The sequence below is a fragment of the Hevea brasiliensis genome, chromosome 9 (assembly GCF_030052815.1).
Source record: "Hevea brasiliensis isolate MT/VB/25A 57/8 chromosome 9, ASM3005281v1, whole genome shotgun sequence".
Lineage (NCBI taxonomy): Eukaryota > Viridiplantae > Streptophyta > Magnoliopsida > Malpighiales > Euphorbiaceae > Hevea > Hevea brasiliensis.
This window is the reverse complement of record NC_079501.1, coordinates 14,666,912-14,686,153: the sequence shown is the minus strand read 5'-3', so window position 1 is coordinate 14,686,153 and position 19,242 is coordinate 14,666,912. Positions and strand designations below refer to the sequence as shown.

At 30.1% G+C, this 19,242-nt stretch overlaps 2 protein-coding genes and 1 pseudogene across 6 annotated transcripts; all 3 read right to left on the bottom strand.

Annotated features, from left to right (window-relative positions):
* Positions 1 to 363: 363 nt before the first annotated feature.
* LOC110672877 (eukaryotic translation initiation factor 6-2) lies at positions 364 to 2,735 on the bottom strand. 2 transcript variants are annotated; one of them, XM_021835795.2, is made up of 8 exons: positions 2,604 to 2,735; positions 2,474 to 2,507; positions 2,265 to 2,361; positions 2,092 to 2,177; positions 1,965 to 2,009; positions 1,728 to 1,858; positions 1,068 to 1,178; positions 364 to 777 (listed from the first exon to the last, which is right to left on the bottom strand). In XM_021835795.2, the coding sequence occupies exons 2-8, from the start codon at positions 2,481 to 2,483 to the stop codon at positions 520 to 522; spliced, it is 738 nt and encodes a 245-aa protein (XP_021691487.1). In that variant the 5' UTR covers positions 2,484 to 2,507; positions 2,604 to 2,735; the 3' UTR covers positions 364 to 519. The 2 variants fall into 2 exon arrangements, with proteins under 2 accessions (XP_021691487.1, XP_021691488.1); XM_021835796.2 differs by having other exon boundaries at positions 2,474 to 2,496; positions 2,604 to 2,728.
* A 2,526-nt stretch (positions 2,736 to 5,261) lies between these two features.
* Positions 5,262 to 11,324, bottom strand: LOC110672827 (zinc finger CCCH domain-containing protein 1-like; annotated as a pseudogene).
* Positions 11,325 to 11,479: 155 nt separating this feature from the next.
* Positions 11,480 to 15,017, bottom strand: LOC110672826 (plant intracellular Ras-group-related LRR protein 4). Of its 4 annotated transcripts, XR_002498380.2 has the most exons (7): positions 14,662 to 15,017; positions 13,655 to 14,320; positions 12,525 to 13,438; positions 12,250 to 12,433; positions 11,917 to 11,985; positions 11,764 to 11,827; positions 11,480 to 11,581 (listed from the first exon to the last, which is right to left on the bottom strand). XR_002498380.2 is itself a non-coding variant. In XM_021835719.2 (5 exons), exons 2-4 carry the CDS (start codon positions 14,298 to 14,300, stop codon positions 12,290 to 12,292), a joined length of 1,704 nt encoding a protein of 567 aa, XP_021691411.2. In that variant the 5' UTR covers positions 14,301 to 14,320; positions 14,662 to 14,925; the 3' UTR covers positions 11,688 to 11,985; positions 12,250 to 12,289. The 4 variants fall into 4 exon arrangements, 1 of the variants encoding a protein (XP_021691411.2); XR_002498378.2 differs by having other exon boundaries at positions 11,764 to 11,985; XR_002498379.2 differs by lacking the exon at positions 11,480 to 11,581 and having other exon boundaries at positions 11,688 to 11,827; positions 14,662 to 14,959.
* Positions 15,018 to 19,242: the final 4,225 nt, after the last annotated feature.

The following is a 19,242-nucleotide window of genomic DNA, read 5'->3' as shown; positions in this document are numbered from 1 at the left end:
GATGGGAACCAGATATGCAGCTAACACAGTTTTGATCGAAGCGACCGAAGGCTGCAACAGGACTCCAGCCCAAGAAATAAAGGAAAACCATGTACGTTTTTGCCTTCGCGGTTAGAGTTCAAATTCTTCTCATTTTTTTGAAGCATTTTCCGCAGTAAATTTGTCACTTAAATATTGTAGAACAACCACACTCAAACCATTCAAGCTTTAGCGAGTTAAAGGCTAGTATATCAAGCTTTCTGTTGCAAATATATGCACGTTAAAGAGTGAAATAATCTTATGCAACGAGCACCTCCTGTGATCTTTGGTCTGTTTAGTTCACATAATTCAACTATGAAGGGTAATTATCACAGAGAGTTAGTATTTTCATAAAAAAGTTACTGATAACCCAATTTCAAAACTTGATCCTTTTTCAGTTCAGGACATAACATGTTATCACCAAACATCAGCATTACTTCAGCTTTATAAAACAAAATCAAGTGCCATTAATGCAATGCACAACGAAACAACATTAATGACTTAAACATAGCTGTCAATTAATGATTTCCTCATTTCATCTACTATGGCACTTGGCTGAGCTTCTCTCAGCTTGAAAACACTCTCAATTACAGAAAGTTCAGTAGCTGTGGTATCTGACCCACAGAATGCTGTCCAGTCATTCACAGTCATGCCAGCAGCTATCACTTCACTGCCACGGTTAACAGTACCAGCCACTAAAGGCACCTGAAGGAGAGTAGAAAGTTCATCCAAGTCTTCAATAGACGTATGAGGATGAACCTGTTCCAACAAAAGTTAAAAAGATCAACAAGGTATGAACGCTTGGTCATTCCACAGCAGATAAGTCAAATCACAAAAAATATGCTGAGTTATTCAAAAGCTGAAAATAAGTTTTGTTTTGATTTGTTAGTAATTGTTTTGATTTTATGAGATTTTCATGCAGTTTGTTATATTTTGGGCTGTATAAATACCAAATTAATCAATAAAATTCTAAAGACCAATTTAGTCTGTCTCATTATATGCCCTATATCCTTCTTTTTAAAAACCAACAAAAGCAAATGAATTCTTACCAAGCCACCTCTATTAGAAAAGGCACAGTAGCTGCCCACAAGAATATTACCAGCAATTGTCTGCCTAAAAACTTCTACACCAAGAACATCTGCAATCATTTCCTCTGTTTCCTGTTGAAAATGACATAAGACATATATTAGGATCTAGAAGATAATCATGCTAACCAGAAAACTGTAAAACCAAGTACTCAAGCAATCTGGTAATTTCACTCTCCGTTCTTTTAGGAATCCAAACAGGAACTTCCATTCTTGCCTCAAAATTCATCGGGGGAAAAACTGAATGGGATTTAAAAGGTGAAAGCCTTGTCCATGAATAATACAGTTACTTTTGTTCGAATGGCATAGCTTGTCCTTATAGTATCCTCAATTAACTTAAGACACAGATGTGATCAAGCTATAATTTCTATGAGTTTTTTTTTTTAAGAATTTCCTTGAGTTAAACAAAATAAAATCTACAAACCAAAAAAATAATAAATAGCAATCAGAGGATAACAGTTCTGCAAAAATAACTTTTCAAAAAAGGAAATATAATTGATAGTAATAAAATAATAATAATAAGGGACAGGCACACAACTACATAAAGCAACCAAATCACATTCATAGTGATTACAAAAACAATCATTGACAGACATGAATAGGAGAGAAAAACTGAATTCATACCTTGTCTAGATCTGTATGTGTTAGAGCAACGTGGTCATTGCAGGCTATACAATTTCCCAAGGCAGATAATCTCTCTTCAATTCGTTGAACCACAACACTATCAGGTAGACTGTTTCTCAAATGTTGAAGTTCTTCAATAAAAAGAAGGGGGAAAACCATAAAAATTTCAGGTAAAAGGATACTATACTAGAAGTCGTAAGCAACTCATATAATAATTTCAAAAATGCAAATACTCACCTTGGTCGGTGGTGTTGTGGGGCAACAGAAGCCCATTTTTGTTTCCTGCAGTGGCAGAACCAAAAAAAATGACAGGCTCTTTGTAGAGCAATAAAGTTGAAAACGATTAGGTAAAAGAAAGGCATACCAGCACAAAGACGGCCAATAATCCTAGTGCCTGCAATGGAAGTTTTAACTACAGGGATAACATCCGCTAACTCAGCTTCGAATGTGCTTGATACAAAAAGAATCACGCAATATTCAGTAATTATGGGGGGGAAAAACCCTTAAAAGAAGTTGGAAATGCAATAAAGAAGAAACCTGTAGAAACTTTCAGAGCCTCCAATGGCAACCAAACAATAAGCATTGGTGAGCTTGGAGAACACTCCAACCTCACATGAGTTCTCAAACATAAGCCCTGCACATAATTAAGACACAAAAATCAAAACCCATATACGATTCTGTACATCATCCAAAAGTCGAAGGGCAAAAGTATAAACTTGATAACAAGGCCAAGAAAAGGCACTTACTAGTCGCCATGATCGGAAGAAATCTGAGATAATCCTAACAAGCAACAAACAGAGAATATAGGTAAGTATTCTGTAAAGAGCAAATTTGGCTTAATCCCAATAGAAGAAGATTGAAGAACAAGAGAAACACCTGTTTTCGATTGTAGAGAGAGAGATGGATAAGGGAGAGCAAGAGCTTCCTTCCTTTGACTATGGTTGGGAATTGGGATAATAATTCAAGCAGATATTTTGCAGATTAGGGTTTTATGAACAGTTCATATCCAACGGCAGCACGTTACTTTCGGCGTTATTGTCATTGTACTATTAAGAAAAGTACTTATTAATTAAAAAAAATTAATTATTTTCAAGAACATTTAAAAAATAATATTTTAACTTTAAATTATAATTTCAAAAAAATTATATAATAATATATACTTATTTTTCTTCTTAATTATTTAATAATACCTATTTCATTTATTAAAAATAAAAAATTTATGAATTGTATTTGCTATTTAAAAATTAAACAAGAAGTCGATCAATTTTAAAATTAAAAAAAAAATTGAGAATTCAAGTGTTATTTATGATATTTTAGAATCAATGTCTTGCCTATGACTTGTAATTTTGCAACACCATATTCACTGTAAAAAAAAAAAAAGTGAAATAATCTATTTTCGTTACATTTAAAAAACAATTTTAATTTAACAATATAAAAATATATCCTTTTTATTATAATTCAATTATTAATATTTAATTGTAATATATTTTAATCATTCAGTTAATGAATTTTTAATATCTAAAAATCAAAACATGAAATTAGCTTTTTAGCTATAAACATATCACTTTTAACCAGAAAAAATAGAATAAAGCTTAATTTATTTTTTGTATTTATTAGAGAGATTTAATTTAATTTATTTTTAATTTTTTATTTAATTTAATATATAAATTTTAATTTATATTCAAATTAGTTCAATTGATTAATATGTGTTATTTTTTAATATTTAATTATTTTTTAATATTAAATATTATTTTTATATTATATAATTATTTAAATAAAAAATAAAAAAAAATATTATTTTTATTATTTAATATTATTAATTAAGATAAAAATATAAAAAATATCTTTATATTTTCATATAATTAATTAAAATTTTTATTAATTTTAATTATTTAAATAAAAAAATATGATTTTTATATTTGATGTTTGTAATTTAAAATTAGAAAATTATAATTAAATAAAACTAAAAATATAAAAATATTATTTTTTTCATATTATTAATTAATATTAAAAAAATAAAATATAAAAATAACTAATTATAATTAATTAATTAAGATTAAAAATAATTAACATTAAAAAAATAATTAATTTTAAAAATATTTAAAAATTAAAAAAAAGGCAATTTATGCATAGTAAATTACACCTTTCTCAAAATTAAACTAAATTAGATATATTAAAATTTTTAGATTAAATTAAATTAAAATTAAATTAAAAAATTAAAAGAATGTTGGTTAGTTTAAGTGTCATTTTTTTCATTTGATTTCTTATTTTTTTTAATTAAAAAAATTTTTCAAAAAGAAAATAATTTATTTTTCTTTTTAATTTTATTTTTCTTTTATTATCTGCATAAAAAAAATATCTAACCAATCTTATCTTCCTTGATTATTTTATTCCCTCTTCGCTTTCCACTTATCCAAACAAACCGTTAGCCTCCTTTGTGGACTAATGACTTCCTTTTCTTGGCGCCCAAGAGTCAAAGTGCCGAATTTTACAATGAAAAAAAGTAAATAAAAAAAAAACCAAAAAATAAATTAAAAAAGAAAAAGGCAGTTGTCCAAAGTAAAATGCGTCCACTTGTTAATAAAGGATAATATAATTAGTCTTTGTTCGTTTTTTAAATTATAAAGAGTAAAAAAGCCTTGATTTTGAAATTCTAAAATAATTTAATTTTGCAGTGAGACCTCCCAATCCATCAATTATTATTTAATCTACTTAATTTACTGTGCTTTATGCCTACGATTGGTTTTGTCACAATTTATTGTCTTGTGTCCCAAGATAAGAAATGGTGAACTTTGTGCTTATAATTGGATTGGTCTTTGTCACCATTTATTGTCTTGTGTCCCAAGCGAAGAAATTTTGAAGGTATGCTTGGAAATTCAACTCCCAAACCCATGTGGGAGGCAAGGAAGGTTGAACTTGGCAATCCGTTTTAAATTATGAATACGCTTATGGAAGTTTTTAAAGGAAAAATATAATTTTTTTAAAATAATATATATAATTATTATTTTTACGATTTTAAAATAAGAAATTTTTAAATTGAATTCTAATCAAAGTTTCATGAAATTAAACATTTTTAAAAAAATAATAATAATAATTCATTTAAAGTAAAAAGTCTCTTAAATTTATTGATTCAATAATAAAGAAATTATTATTTTAATCGATTATCATTTGAAGGAAATTAGAAATGAACATTTATTCTGTTTTTTTTTTTTTTTCAATCCTAATGAATATCACAATAAAAAAGAGAACATACAAAATTGGGGGACAAACCTTTTTCTTTTGCAAGAGAAACAATATTATCACTAAATTAATATCCTTCCCCCGACCATAGGCTCATCATTATTAACTTGATAATGAATATGTTGATTTGATTTCTTCCAAACAGATATAGAGATACCCTCTTTGAACTCCTAATTAATTAGCCATTTTTAGAAAACTTTCATGTTAATTAAGTAGCGTTGCATTCCCAGTCCCCAGACATAACATTAATCATCCTGTGTGTGTGTGTGAGAGAGATATAAAAGGTCAATGGTATAAGAGAAAAGGAAGCAATATTATGTAGTCCAATATTTTCACTAGTAGAAATATCAAACATCGGCTCTCATATGCTAATAATTAATCACATATCATAAAAACTAGAAGAGAGGACGCAAGCATGCAGCTATGTGCTGCTAATTTTGCCATATCTATATGCAAAAGATCTAGACCTATAATACTCCACCTCTTCCTGCTGCCACCTCCCATCATCAAAGTTCTTTGAGTAGCTATTCATGTCATAATTCAGCAGCTCATGTCTGCAGCCATTCACACTTGTATTCTGCAAAATCCTGCAAACCTTTCTCTTCACCTGAAGGGAAGCCAAGATCGCCCTCCGAGACAACCCCAAAACTCGTTTTCGCTTTCTTCTCAGAAATCTGCTACCCACCCTCTTCACAGATCTCCATGCCCTCACCGTCACATTTGCATTTTCAGCCTTAATCTTTAAGACACAGACCATCTCCATATTCTTCTCTTCCTGGATGTTATCGAAGGACAACAAGCTACAAGTAGAATAGCTTGCTGACATCTCTTTCTGTTTCTCTTCCTTTCTTGCTGTATTCCATGTGTGCCCTTATACAATTCAATAGACATTTGATTTCTATGCTTCAGATCCCACGGAGTTTATTTTCTCAAGGACATGGTACATTGTATTTAATTTGGTTGCAGCGCAAGAATTGCGGTTTCATTATTACTAGAAGGCATGGAATTGTTAGTTAGGGCAGTTTTTTGGTATCTTTGGACCTTACAACTAGCCACCATCCATGGAGAATCCAATGTTGGGGAACTTAAATTAATAATAAATTATATAGCTATGAGTCAAGAAGACTAGCAATTGCCCTTCAACCTATGGCAGTCTGAAGGGCATTGTTGTAATCTGTGTATTATGTTCTTGAACACAGAGTTAGTTACATTCTTGGATGCCCTTGATTCTTGAAGCATTTTCATAGACGGACCCACACAACTACCTTCGTTACTCATTTATTATCATGTCTCTAAAGCCATATAAAAATGGGGGGAAGGAAAGCTATTCCTCCCACTTGTAAGAGTGGAAGTTTGATTCTCAGGTCTGGACCACCAAAATATTGAATTAGGTAGTCAAATACAATGCCCTCATTGAATCTGTACGGAACTTCTTGGGCCCAAATGCTGTATGATATGATTAATGTACTGTTTCGTTTACATGATTGAAGGTTGCAACATCTATCGAGTATGAAAAAAGCAGACTCATAATTTTTGGGTGTGCTGGACACAGAAACGGTATGGTAGTTGAAGGGAAAGTCTTCATCAAACTAAATTATCCAAAAGTGAAAATGTTAGTCTAAATTAGGATTTTTTACATATTTCATAAGCTGTGTTGTGAGAAAGAGTTGTAAGTACTAGAAGATTACATTTGCTAACATTAATAGTTGAGAGAACATTAAAGAATCACTGAAAAATATACTCTCTTCAACATTAACCTATGAAAAGACCAGTAGTTCAAAACACATAATGAAAATGTTCACGCATTAGTGATGTCGGATCAGAAAAAGTATCATTTACCCTCAGCAGCCATCTTTTTGGGTATCTCATGAGCTGTGTTGAAAATGCCAAGCGTGGATTGGCTGCACACAAAACATTTCTTGTTTTTCGCATGGTGCTGTGAACCAAAATGGGGAAATAGATCAGACACTATCACAGAAAACCATAAATATACAATTCAAAATGCAAAAGAAGAGATTATGACGCGCAGCACAAGATAAAAAGGGTTGGCTCTGCTTAGGGCAAGGGAAGTAAACCTCTACAGGAATCCCGAATTGCTACAGGTTACACATCAATACTGAGATTCTAACGGCTTTTTTTTTTTTTTGGTGATTGTTGTCCAATGCTAAAAAACTGCATCTTTGAAAGCAGTTTGATGAAATAAGTAAATACCGCTTTGTGGTTTTCACTTGTTGCAACTTGTTTATCTTTTTTAAAATATAAAGTGACAAAAACAAATGTATATTAATAATATAATTTTCTTTGAAGAATGGACAACAAAAACCAAAAACAGCATGGATACCAAATGGCCTATAAACAATTGCCCCACTTTCTGTCCTCTTTTCTTTTTTTGAGTTTCTCTTTTTCTGCTGTTTTTGTTTTTTAATTGATAACTCTCTCTCTCTCCCTCCAAAACACACACCTTCAAAGCACAATGCTCACAGAAGTAGTGCCCAGCATTGAGTCATGACTGGATCCACCAAAGGCTGCCGACAAATGAAACAGGCAAATGGCAATGAATCATAATCATCATCTTCTTCTTCTTCTTCTTCATTGCTCTGTTCTACACCATCCTCATCCTCCCTCAAAGCCAAATTTCTCTTCCTTATCTTCTCTGCCTCTTCCACTCCTTTTCCAGCTGCCAACCAGGCTTATAATCCCCTCCATCATGCATGAACTTACATGCATCTCCATACCCACAGTAACCAGTTTCTTTGTAATCCTTGCAAATGTTTGGCCGATAATCAAACCTTGCTGACACCCTAATGTGAGCAGAGGCCCTAAGAGGCCCATGAGCTCCACCTGCTTTTTCACTTGATATTGTTTGCTCTCTTTGAAACCCAGCTTTATGATCAGTATATCCATGAATTCCTTTATACAACTTTTCTTTATCAGAGCTTGGATTTTCATTCTTCAAAGCCTCCTCTAGTCCTCTGCTTGCTTAAGAGCTCTCTCACGAATGGCCCAAGCATCTTTTGAGAACTGAGTCTCAGTTTCTAGAGTTGCTGTTGCTTTATTATCATGTTGAACTTGAATTTCCTTTGAAGAATCAAATTGAAATATTGATCGATTAGATTCAACATTTGATTCAGTGGACACAAAACTCTTGGAAGGTCCAGTAGAAAAGTACAACTTATTGTCAGGTTTTGGGGCTTTTTTCTGATTGTGCAGCAACGAGCTTTCAGCTTTTGAATCGTTCCTGAATGGCTTTCTGAAGAAGTTACACACTGCAAATGCCAAAGACATAAAACGTTGCTGCTGATAGCAAAGAAATACAACAATGACAAAGGGAATAAACAAAAGAAAACCAACTATAAAGATGAGTTTTAAGAATGAGAGAGATATACCTAGTGCAGGCTGTTGAGATTCACCTGAATCAGCCATATTCAGATTAAAACAGCAAAAATATCAACTTGATGAACTTGAAAGGATTGTGAGCAAAAATATAATAGACTTGGTTGGAACAGCGCCCCCCTTTTTCTCTGAAAATAGATGATATATAGTGTCAGTCCCAAACTTAACATAGTGTTTGCTGAAATGAGAACTCACATATGATGCAAAGGGAATACTACAGAAAACAGTAACCAAAAAGGATTATGTAGTTCATAAACATTCACAGCATTGCATTGAGACAATAGATACATTAAAAATCTATTGGATATATTCAAATATGGCATTCAGGAACTCTTGCAATAGAAAATATAAACGCATTAGTAAATGCAAAATGACAAATACACAGTAGTAGTAGTAATATAGTCCAAACTCCACAAAAATAAACAAAAGCAACCGAAAAGTTTTCAGCAATCTAAAAGTCAATTCCACTCTGAGAAATATCATCAAACACAAGGCAACATGCCTAGAAATGTACTGCTTTTAGTTGGTACAGATGCTGTAAATAATGTTTTGATTTTAGTCACAATTATGCAAGTTAATGGTTGAACAGGAAGTCAACCAGTTAAGGCTAAAATCAACATGATTACAAGCAAATCTACCAAAGTAATTGAGAATGAAAAAAAAAAAAGAAGAGCGAAACAGACACTAATTGTTTAAAAGAAATATGATCAAAATCAAAATGAATGCACTCATAAACAAGTAGATAACAATGAAGCCAATGTGTAAAGCTTCCAAGCATGCAAATTCAAAAAGACAATGCAGAAATTAAAGACAACGGAGCAACATTGAAAGTTAGAAACTTGGGTTTAAAGAGGAATGGAAACAGATAAATTTAGGGCAGCAATGGAATGAGAAAGTGATGGTGAGATTGGATGAAATCGTATTATAAAATGTTAGGGCAGCAAATTGAAGCAGATTCTAGGAAGGTTAACAAAACAATTTATTATTAGCATTAAAGCGCGACGAATGAGGAACAGTTGAATGAATAGCATTTCCTACAAACAATGAAATGAACAGTGGCCTGTGATACAACATAATAAATGGATAAAGAAGAAGAGAACTGAACTCAGTATTTGGTTATGCAAACGAGAGAAAAAGATAAAAGAGCAAAACCAAAAATGAAAAATCAATTGAACTGAGAAAGCAAGATCAGCTTTCAACTACAAAAAGCTAAAACCCTGAAATCACTGAAAGAGATGATAAGAAACAGAATATGATTTACCTTGATAATCGAAAAAGTGAGATTTTGAAGGAAGTAGCGAGATTCCGATGATATCTTCGGTTCAGGAGAGTCGCATTGCACAACGTCGACTAAGCAGCTCGAGGGCAGAGTGAATGCCACGCGAGGGAAAATGGATGTTAGTGTAACTTTTCTCGACTGAGCAAGAAGAAGGTGATGGTAATGATAGAAATCACAGAATCCTAACACTTCGTTTGGGAGAAGTTTTTGGAGGTTGGTTAAGTTTGTTTAATGTAATTAAGATACGTGGATTTATTTAGAAGTGAGGTTTTAGGAAGAAAGTAAGATTTTTGAGTATTTTTTAAAATATCGCAAGAGAAGAGATTAATAAACCATCGTTAATCTTATTTCATCCTAAAAAACTTTATTTTATTTTTTATTATTTTACATTATTTTATTTAAAAAAAAAAAACTTTAATTTATCTCTTTACACTTCTCTAAAACCAAGTGTAAGATTTAGGTTCCGTCCAATAACTGCTGGTACGGTAAAGTTGAGTAAATGACGATTCAATTAAAGAATGATAATAAAGTTAAAAAAACCATTACTATTATTTTTTTAAAGAACAAATTATTTTTAATATGCATATATTATTACATTTTATCGAATCCATTATTATTCCTTTGATGTTTTATTACCGATTTATCATTCTACATATGTAAATCTACATGAATTATTGGATTAGGATATAATTTATTCTAAATAAGACAACTCAAAAAATTAAATAAAAATCAACCTTGTTTTTATTTAAAACAATGAACATCGCAACGTTGTTAAGATTTTAAGAGGATTTTTGGAGGCACCATTAAAATTTATAGCGCTGTTACTTTGTTTTCACTTTGTAATTTTATTATTTTTTTTTAAATTACTGCTCGTTTCATAATTTTAATGTATTTTCATAATTCATTCCATCTGCCGAATGAGAACAAAAAGATAATAATTTTAATATTTTTTCTGTAAATGCTGAGTTACTGATTTTTTTTAGTGGCTTAAAATAATTGTGAAAAGGAGTTAGAGTGCAGAAAAAAATTAATTTAAAATCTCACCACCAAAATTTACATAACAAAAAACTTGATTTAAAAATGTGAAATTATGAATAAAAGAGAAAATTATAAATGTTTTAACACGGTTAGAAAATCATGAAATATATTGATTAAAAATTATTTTGCTTTTTTTCTAGCTAATGAGTACAGATAAGGTACCTCAAAGTTCCTTTAGAAAAACTTTTTTGGTATAACAAATAAAGACATTTTTTTGATCTTATAGTCAAATTAGTTTACAATTTCTATGTTTTTTTATTCTTATAGTTAGTTGTATTCATGAACCGACTCACACGCATTACCTCTAATAAGTCATTAGGAAATGGGTTTTGAAAATAAGTATCGTGGGTTTCTTTTATAATGACTTTTGTGGTGATTATTGTTGGTTGCCACTTGCCACTGATTGGAATTCGTAACATAGCAATGGGATAGGAAGAAGAAGTTTAACCATGAAGTGACTAATCAGCAGTTAAAAAGGATATGAAACAATGTCATTCGTAGGATACCAGCACGAAACCTATAAAATTACCTCACAAATATGCTCTAAATAAAATGTTATATTTCAGTCAGCTATTCTATGCCAATTGAATGAAATAAGGAAATTTAAAAAATCGATCCCACGTTCTAGAGGGAATATAAGATTCGAGTTGCAAGGAAAGAAGGAAAAAACAAATAAATAAATAAAATAACTTTTTTTTTTCACTACTTAAAGATTATAAAATCAAGATGACTACGTAATACCTGTCATCCTTTACGACCCTTCCAGCAAGGAAGCAAAGTCATGGTGGCTGTTGCAGCATAATAATTAAAAAATGAAAAATTAATAATTATGCCTACTACGCCATGCAATGTCATTGCTTACATCAATTGCTTTTTCATAGTTTGAATGGAGAAAGTCACCCGTCTGCATGGAAAACTTCCACCTTATAATCACTAAAAGCTTTACACAATTTTAACCATAAATAAAACGATCGCATAACAGATTCTAAATTCTACTGAATCTAAAAATCTGTTCAAAGGAAAGAGATTCTATTGAAGTGGTGAAAAAAGTAAAATCAAACTTCAGACAGAACAGTATATTCTTACCCCTCTCTGCCAGCTGAAGTGTACACCTCATTACAGGTAAAGAACAGATACAAATGGAGTAAAACTGAAACCAATTATATTAAAAAAAATATGTAAGGGAAAAAAGTAAATCTACAATTTGACAAACAAGAGTAAGAGCCATGTTTTACAAACCGAGTCCCCTGTTTGATGGATAGATTTTTTGGTTGCATTGAGATCTCTCCTTTATAAACAGCTAAATGCCTATAAGAAACACAACGCAAAACAAAAATACATGAGTCTGTTGCAACATGACATTATCAAAATTCGCCTTACTATAGATGCTACTTATCTCAATTCTGTTGACCATCCCCCCCTACCCACCCTTACATCATATAATCCAGCCTAACTGGCTAACCATTGTCTAAAGATGCTGACTGCAAAGTCTCTTGTAAAGACCTTCGCAAAAGTTTAGTGATTCTAACTATATTAATAATTGGAAAGGGTTAAGATTATGCAGCAACATACCCAACATAAAGGTCATGTCATAGTACAGCAATTCAAGCTTTCATATGGTCCATGACTCCATGCCATTGCGTTTCCTTTTGTTAGACCTCGAAAAGAAACACATCTGAGCCCAACTCTTTTTCTGCTTTATGGGCTGTGTTTTGACGTCCTTTTCAACAAGCTCAGCCATGTATTGAACAACAGCCTGAGACATGAAGAAGCAAATACAAGAAACAAATTAGCCTTGAGATGAAGTAAATTACATGCCACTTTATTGAAGACAGGAAATACTTTACCTGAGCACCCTTTTCAGCTATATGTCTTGGTGGAACTTCCAAAGGATTTTCTTCTACACGTAGGATACGTAGTCGTGTTAGCATCCTGAAGGAGTCTGGAAGGACTCGTATTTGGTTGTTGCTAATATCCAACTCTTCAAGATTCTCAAGATTCCCAATAGATCTTGGTAGGGACTGCAGATCAGCAAAATTGTTTCCTACGTTCATCTTCACAAGTGAGGTAGCAAAACACAGGCTCTCAGGCACTGATTCAAGCTCATTGAAACTCACATCCAGCTCCTTCAGGTTTAATAAAGATGACATAGTTGTAGGTAGCTGTTTGATGTTATTATAGCGCACAGACAGAACCTCTAAGGTTTCTATCTTTCCTACAGCTTCTGGGAGTGCCTTAAGCCTGTTATAATCAGCATGAAGATCCCTTAGCAAAGAACATCGTCCAATGGTATGTGGAATTTCTTCGATATTATTGGTCTCCACATTTAGTTTCTTCAGGCTAATGAGTGAACCAATGGACTCATGGAGAGAAGAGAGCTGATTTGAGCTCAAATCAAGCTCCTGAAGGCGTACCAATCTGCTAAATGTTGCAGGCAGAGATGATAACTGGTTAGCCCTCAGGTCCAAAAAGACTAGACTAAGAAGATCTCCAATAGAATCTGGGAGTTCAGTAATTCTGTTAGAATGCAAATCCAACTTTGTCAAAGATGAAAGGCCTCCAATAGTGGCTGGCAGGGCCACTATCCTGTTCTCAGACAAATCTAAGGAAACCAAGTTTGACAGCTTGCCTATTGAGTCAGGTAGCCATTCAATCTGATCTATCAATTTGTTTTGGAGATTGAGATCTCGGGTGCCTTTCTTGGCAGAGACTTCAATTAAACTAGCAAGCTTTATTAGACTCAACTTGTCACCATCTTGACCTACCAAATTTGTAGCATGGAATCACATCAGATTAAAACAGTAGTAATACATAAATAACAAAGACTCTGCAATGGAATCATCAGAGGATCTAATTGGCCATAATTCAAAAGAATCGCGGGATGCTCACAAAGCAATTTGAACAAAGTAAGAAGGCTTTAACAATATAGATATATTATGAGAAGCAGCAAATCAAAAGTTGAAGAAATGAAGCACACCTGGAGTAGTTACGGTAGTTTTTAGAGTGGAATCCACTATCTGTGGCGTTGACAAAACACCGATTCCATCAGAGTAAAATGATGGCTTGGCCTTCTTCACATAACTATCATCTCGGGAAAACAATTCCGCAGTCCTCACAGGGTTTTGATCAGAATAGTACAAGTTTGAGGATGCAGTAATAGATGATTTGTTAACGGAAGTTTGCGCACTGGCCCTAAAGAAGCCGCTGCTGGAAACTGTAGAAGCAGAGCCGTTAGCATAACTGGAGGATGAAGAAGAGGAAGAAGTAGAAGAAGAAGAAGGCAAGCATTTGGAAGCTCTCTGGATAAATTCATCAGACAGAACGTGAATACTTTCGAGATCGAGCAATTTCAAAGCCTCCCTCTTCTGCTCCTTGCTCTGGAAATAAACCAAATTCTTCTGCATCTCCTGCAAGATGGTAAAGAGCTCTTCGGGTACATCAGGGCTCTTGGTTTGCCTGGAAATGGATTCAAGTCTAGCCTGGTCTTCTTTGTCAACGTTCAGAATCAATGCGCTGGCGGCTTCCACCTCGTCGATCCCAGGTCTCGTCGGTAACGATCTATGAATTCTCATGATCTCTTCGACGGCCTGATCCATGGATCGAACACACGACGTCGTATCCATATTTCCTTGTATTGGAATTCCTAAATCAAGTAGAAGCAGAGTATTCCAAAACTAGTTATTAGAGAATTTGAAATCACTGTTGTTTGAGAAACTGGGACTGAGACCATCGAGCAGACCAACAAAGTTGAACAAGTTATTTTTATTTTTTTAAAAGTGAGAATCTACTTCTACAAGTTTCTAGAACCCCAGTTACAAAAAGGATAGAAGAGGATCCAAAGTATCTCCACCAGCCAACAATTATTACGCAGAAGAGAACAAGAAGTACGATATTAGAGAAAGAGAAAATTTCAGTAGCATAATTACGAATTAAAACACAGAGCAAGAGCAATTAAGCAATTAGATTTCGTGGAAATGAACTAACCTCTCTTGTTTTAACAGTTTCCGAAAGCGAATGAATCTTGCATAAACCAGAACAGAATTCGCCAATGTTAATTAAAGAAAAGAAAAGAAAAGAAAATTGGGAGAAATAGAGATAAGGCCTAAGGGTTTAAGTTAGGTGATTAGGAATTGAATAAGAAGGTTGGCCTGAAATCCAGAGTCTCCTACGGCGTCTTCTCTGAAATCCAGCTATTGCCATGATACTACGTTGCTGCGGCTTCTCCTACTACTTCTCATCCCCCTCGTCGTTTGGCGGATTCTGACTTATATCTTTTTCCTTTTTACAGAAAATTTTGAAAAACAAAAAAAAACGTGAAATCGATTATGACTGATCGGTTATCAAACAGAAAGAGAAAAATCCCTACTTACTCTCCTCCTGTCTTATTCCGCTTTCCGTTTATATTTTTCCACATCTATCCTCTACGTGTAAACGGGGGAGAACAGAGAATGTGTAATTCGGTGGCGGCCATGAGGGCAAACTGGTCAAAGGGGAGGAAAAAAACAAAAGGATGGATAAGGTGGTGTAGATATTGTAAATGTGAAAGAGGAGCAAAAAGGGTAAAAGACGGCCGTCATTTTCTGGAAACAGAAAAACTATATCAAAAATTTTATTAAAATTGTAATGATTTTGATAATAATTTATTCTTATTAATATATGTGTTCTCTCGTTAAGAAAAAAAAAAAAGAAAACTGCAACCAGCTGGCAATTTTCGCTCAAAGAAAAGTTCCCGGTGAATTGATTTTTTTTTTTTCTAGCAAAAAGGCCATTTAATATGAGCTGATAATTTTTAGCTCTGACTAACGCTGTTTGAATGCTTAAATATATTAAGATTAGTATATGTAATATAAGTTTAAATTTAGAATAAATTTAATAATTATTAAATTAATTATTTATATTAATATATATATAATTAATTAAAAAATATATATAAAGTATATGAATTTATATATAAAAATTTAATGTAATAATAAATATAATTATCTCTATATAAGTTTAAGTCCTTTATAAATTCACCATGGTAAGATAACTTGTCATTTCGTTAATATTCATATCTTTTTAAGATATTAAAAGTTAACATTATAATCTAGTTTAATAACTATTATCTTTAAATATTAAAATTTATAAAGTAACATAAATGAGGTGAAAAAATTAATTTAATCTCTTTAAATATTCTCAAAAAAAAATTTATTAATTTAGTGATTTTTCTTTTCAATTTATGACAACCACTCTTAAAATTAAATAAATTATTATCAATTTAATTAATTCATTTAAATATCTATGAATTAAAAATTCACTTTTATATGATCCGGTTGATATTATATATGCTATGTTAAAGGTGAGTTCAGCATATCCAATGCTATTAGATCTTGCAACGTCTAAAGTTTATATTCTACATCTAGCACAGGGAATACTAAAAAGTACTGAATTCAGCGCTATACATATTGAATAACAATAACAATGCACAACACTCATATTTTTTATTGGTAAAATTAATTATTAATGAAATTAAGTTAGTGAGAGAGTATTAGAGAGTTTAGTTATTAGGTTATTTAATAAAAATAAATATTAACTAAATACGTGAAAAAGTTTAGACTTATTTGATTAAAATTTTTAATGTTTAATTTTAAAAGTAATTAGCAAGAAATTAATGTATTAATTAAATTGATAAATACTCATATGACCCTAATAGTAATTATCATAAAGATTTAAATTAATGAACAAGAGTTTATTTTACTATAATTTTTAGGAGATTAAATGGATTTAATTGTGAATGATTAAAAATATTTTTAACTCTTTTTTCCTTCTTAGTAGCAAGAGATTCACCAGATAAAAACCCTAAATTACGTCAGACAAATGTTCATATCCAGCAATCGGATTCCAATGGAAAAATGAACTATGAATTGTTTTTGAAAAAATAATTTTGAAATTTATTTCATTATTTTCAATTTTTTTAATTAAAATTATTATATTATAATTAAATTTGAAAAAATATTTTAATAACATTTTTTAAACAATATTTTTTTAATAATAATTTAACAAATATTATTAAAAAAACAAAAATTATAGGGAGATGGTCACATGTCTATAACTTAGAACTTCTTTTTAATAATGAATAATCTAATTTACATAAAAAAATTATACTATATAGTCATGATTTCATATATAACAAATCATACAAAATGATAAATTAATAATGTATATAAGTTTTATGAAATTATAAATATTAAACAGTTTTTTTAATTTAATTTAATCTTAATAACTACAATAATTCATATATATATATATTTTTTAATTAATTTATCATCTCGTATATTTTATTTATAATTACTCTTTTAATTTTAGTGACAGTGACTAGATATAAAAAGCAATTAAGACAATTTTTTAATATCAAACAATATTTAAACATTTATATATACGAGAAATGTTAATCACCATCTCCAATAACAACCACTTTTAATATTTATCATATTATTAGTCTATTTGTAAATTTTAATGACTAATTATGAGATTTAATTTTAAACGTCCAGCTTAGAATAGTGGTTAGAGGATGTTATTAAAAAAAAATTTGAAAAAATTATTTAATTATTTTAATATTTCTTTAATTAAAATTTATTAAATATAATTTTAAAATTATTTTTTAATATTCTCTAATTATTATATTTAATAAAATAATTTTCTCGGTGATTCCAAATTTTGGGGCCATGTGAAGGGGACGAGAATAACTTGAAAACAGGCTGTTGGATGACATTGCTGGGGTTGGCATGGTGCGCCCACCTTCTTTGATTCCCAGCCTTTCGTAGCCATTGGGTGAGCGCGGAGGCTCACGCCTTGTCTGTTGATGCCTTGGCAGGAAGGGACATGACCCTTCTCTTCTTGATTCGTGTATGGATCTCACCATTATTTAGTCAAATATCAATGTATCCAATTTTATTCACCTTTTCAACTTTGTTTTTATATGGATTTGTTTCGTTTTGATTTTGTTGAGGATCAGTTATTCATGTTGAATTCAATATTTATAATAAAAAAAAATAAAAATAATTCATTTGGCTAAATAAGTATACTTTAATAATTTTTATAAAAATTAAATATATATATATATATATATATATATATATATATATTATAAAAAAAATCAAAGTCAGTGCCTGACACATTCACTTGTGGAAAATATGATAATTTCTGAAAATATTAAAAAAATTTAAAAATAAATTTTTATATTCACACGTGTTAATTTTTAAATTTTTTAAATTTATTACTTCTTTTTTATTTTAAGTTACGCAATTAATTTCAATCATTTATGTGTGTAATATTTAACTAAAAGGTATATATGTGATTAATGACTATATAATTAAGAACTATATTCTATATTATATAATATATTAATAATTCTTAATTAAAATGTAATTTACTATATTTATACTAAAATTATTTAAAAATTTAAAGAAATGAAAGAAAACATTAAATTATATATACAAACATAAATATAAAATTATATTACAATATATAAAATATTATATATAATATAATTATATTATGTAAAAATTAATATATTTATAATATTATGAAATGCAGTGAAATGTAAATTATTCAAATTTTAAGATAACGTACTAAATTGGTGAACTTGTAAAGTGGCGTGTTTAACAAATTATTTTGTAAATGAGTTTAGCTAATGTCGTATATTTAATGGATTCATTCTAGCTCGCAATTTTATAAATGATTCAATTGACAAAATTTGGTAACTTGTTTGAAAGTTAAGAATTTTATAATAATTTAATTTATTGTTTTAATTCCTAAATTTTATATAAAATAATTTAATTTTTTTAATTTTAAAAATTAATATTAAAATAAATAAAAATAAATATGATTGTATGATTATTTTATTATAAAAAAAGCCAATAAACATCACACGGTATTTAGTTTGGCATGTAAATTAGTCAAACTGACTAAGTAAATTAGTGTTTGATTTTAATTTATAAATTAAAAAATTACTTAAAATAAATTATAAGTCACCCTTATTCATAATTTATCTACTTATTTTAAAATTATTACTTAATCAATAAAATATTATATTATTATAATAATTTTTAAAAATATCAATATCATTTTTATTTTAACAATCACAACAATTAATGATATATCATACTTTATTATTTTGACAAATTAATAAGGTGTTTAGCTTAATTTATGAAAGGTGTTTATAAGTTAATTTGAATTTAAGTGTATTTAAATTTTAAGTAAATATGTATTTAGTTAAAATATTTATAAGTGAATGATAAGCAGTCAATATACATTATAAAAGATAACTTATAAGTATATTTATTATTAAAATGATAAAAAAATAATCTTAAATAATATTTAATATGAAATTTATAAATTAATATATTAAAATACTTTATCAAAATAACTTATAAATATAGAGTTTATGAGCATTAAAATAAAAAATTAGATAATTTTGAGTCATTTAACTTATTTTTTTAACTTATAAACTCAATTTGTAACTCTAAAAATTATTATAAATAAATATATCATTTTATTTTAAAAACTTATAACTTACTTTGATCA

Bases quoted from the DNA above. Each gene is read 5' to 3' on its own strand.
- LOC110672877 (XM_021835795.2), bottom strand. The intron at 2,178-2,264 runs GTTTCTTCTTTA...TTTTGTATCAAG, and splicing joins GGCTCTGAAAGTTTCTACAG to CACATTCGAAGCTGAGTTAG. The intron at 2,010-2,091 runs GTATGCCTTTCT...CTGCCACTGCAG, and splicing joins TATTGGCCGTCTTTGTGCTG to GAAACAAAAATGGGCTTCTG.
- LOC110672826 (XM_021835719.2), bottom strand. From the start codon at position 14,300: ATGGATACGACGTCGTGTGTTCGATCCATGGATCAGGCCGTCGAAGAG. The intron at 13,439-13,654 runs GTGTGCTTCATT...CAAATTTGGTAG, and splicing joins AACTACCGTAACTACTCCAG to GTCAAGATGGTGACAAGTTG. The intron at 12,434-12,524 runs GTAAAGTATTTC...TTCATGTCTCAG, and splicing joins TAGCTGAAAAGGGTGCTCAG to GCTGTTGTTCAATACATGGC.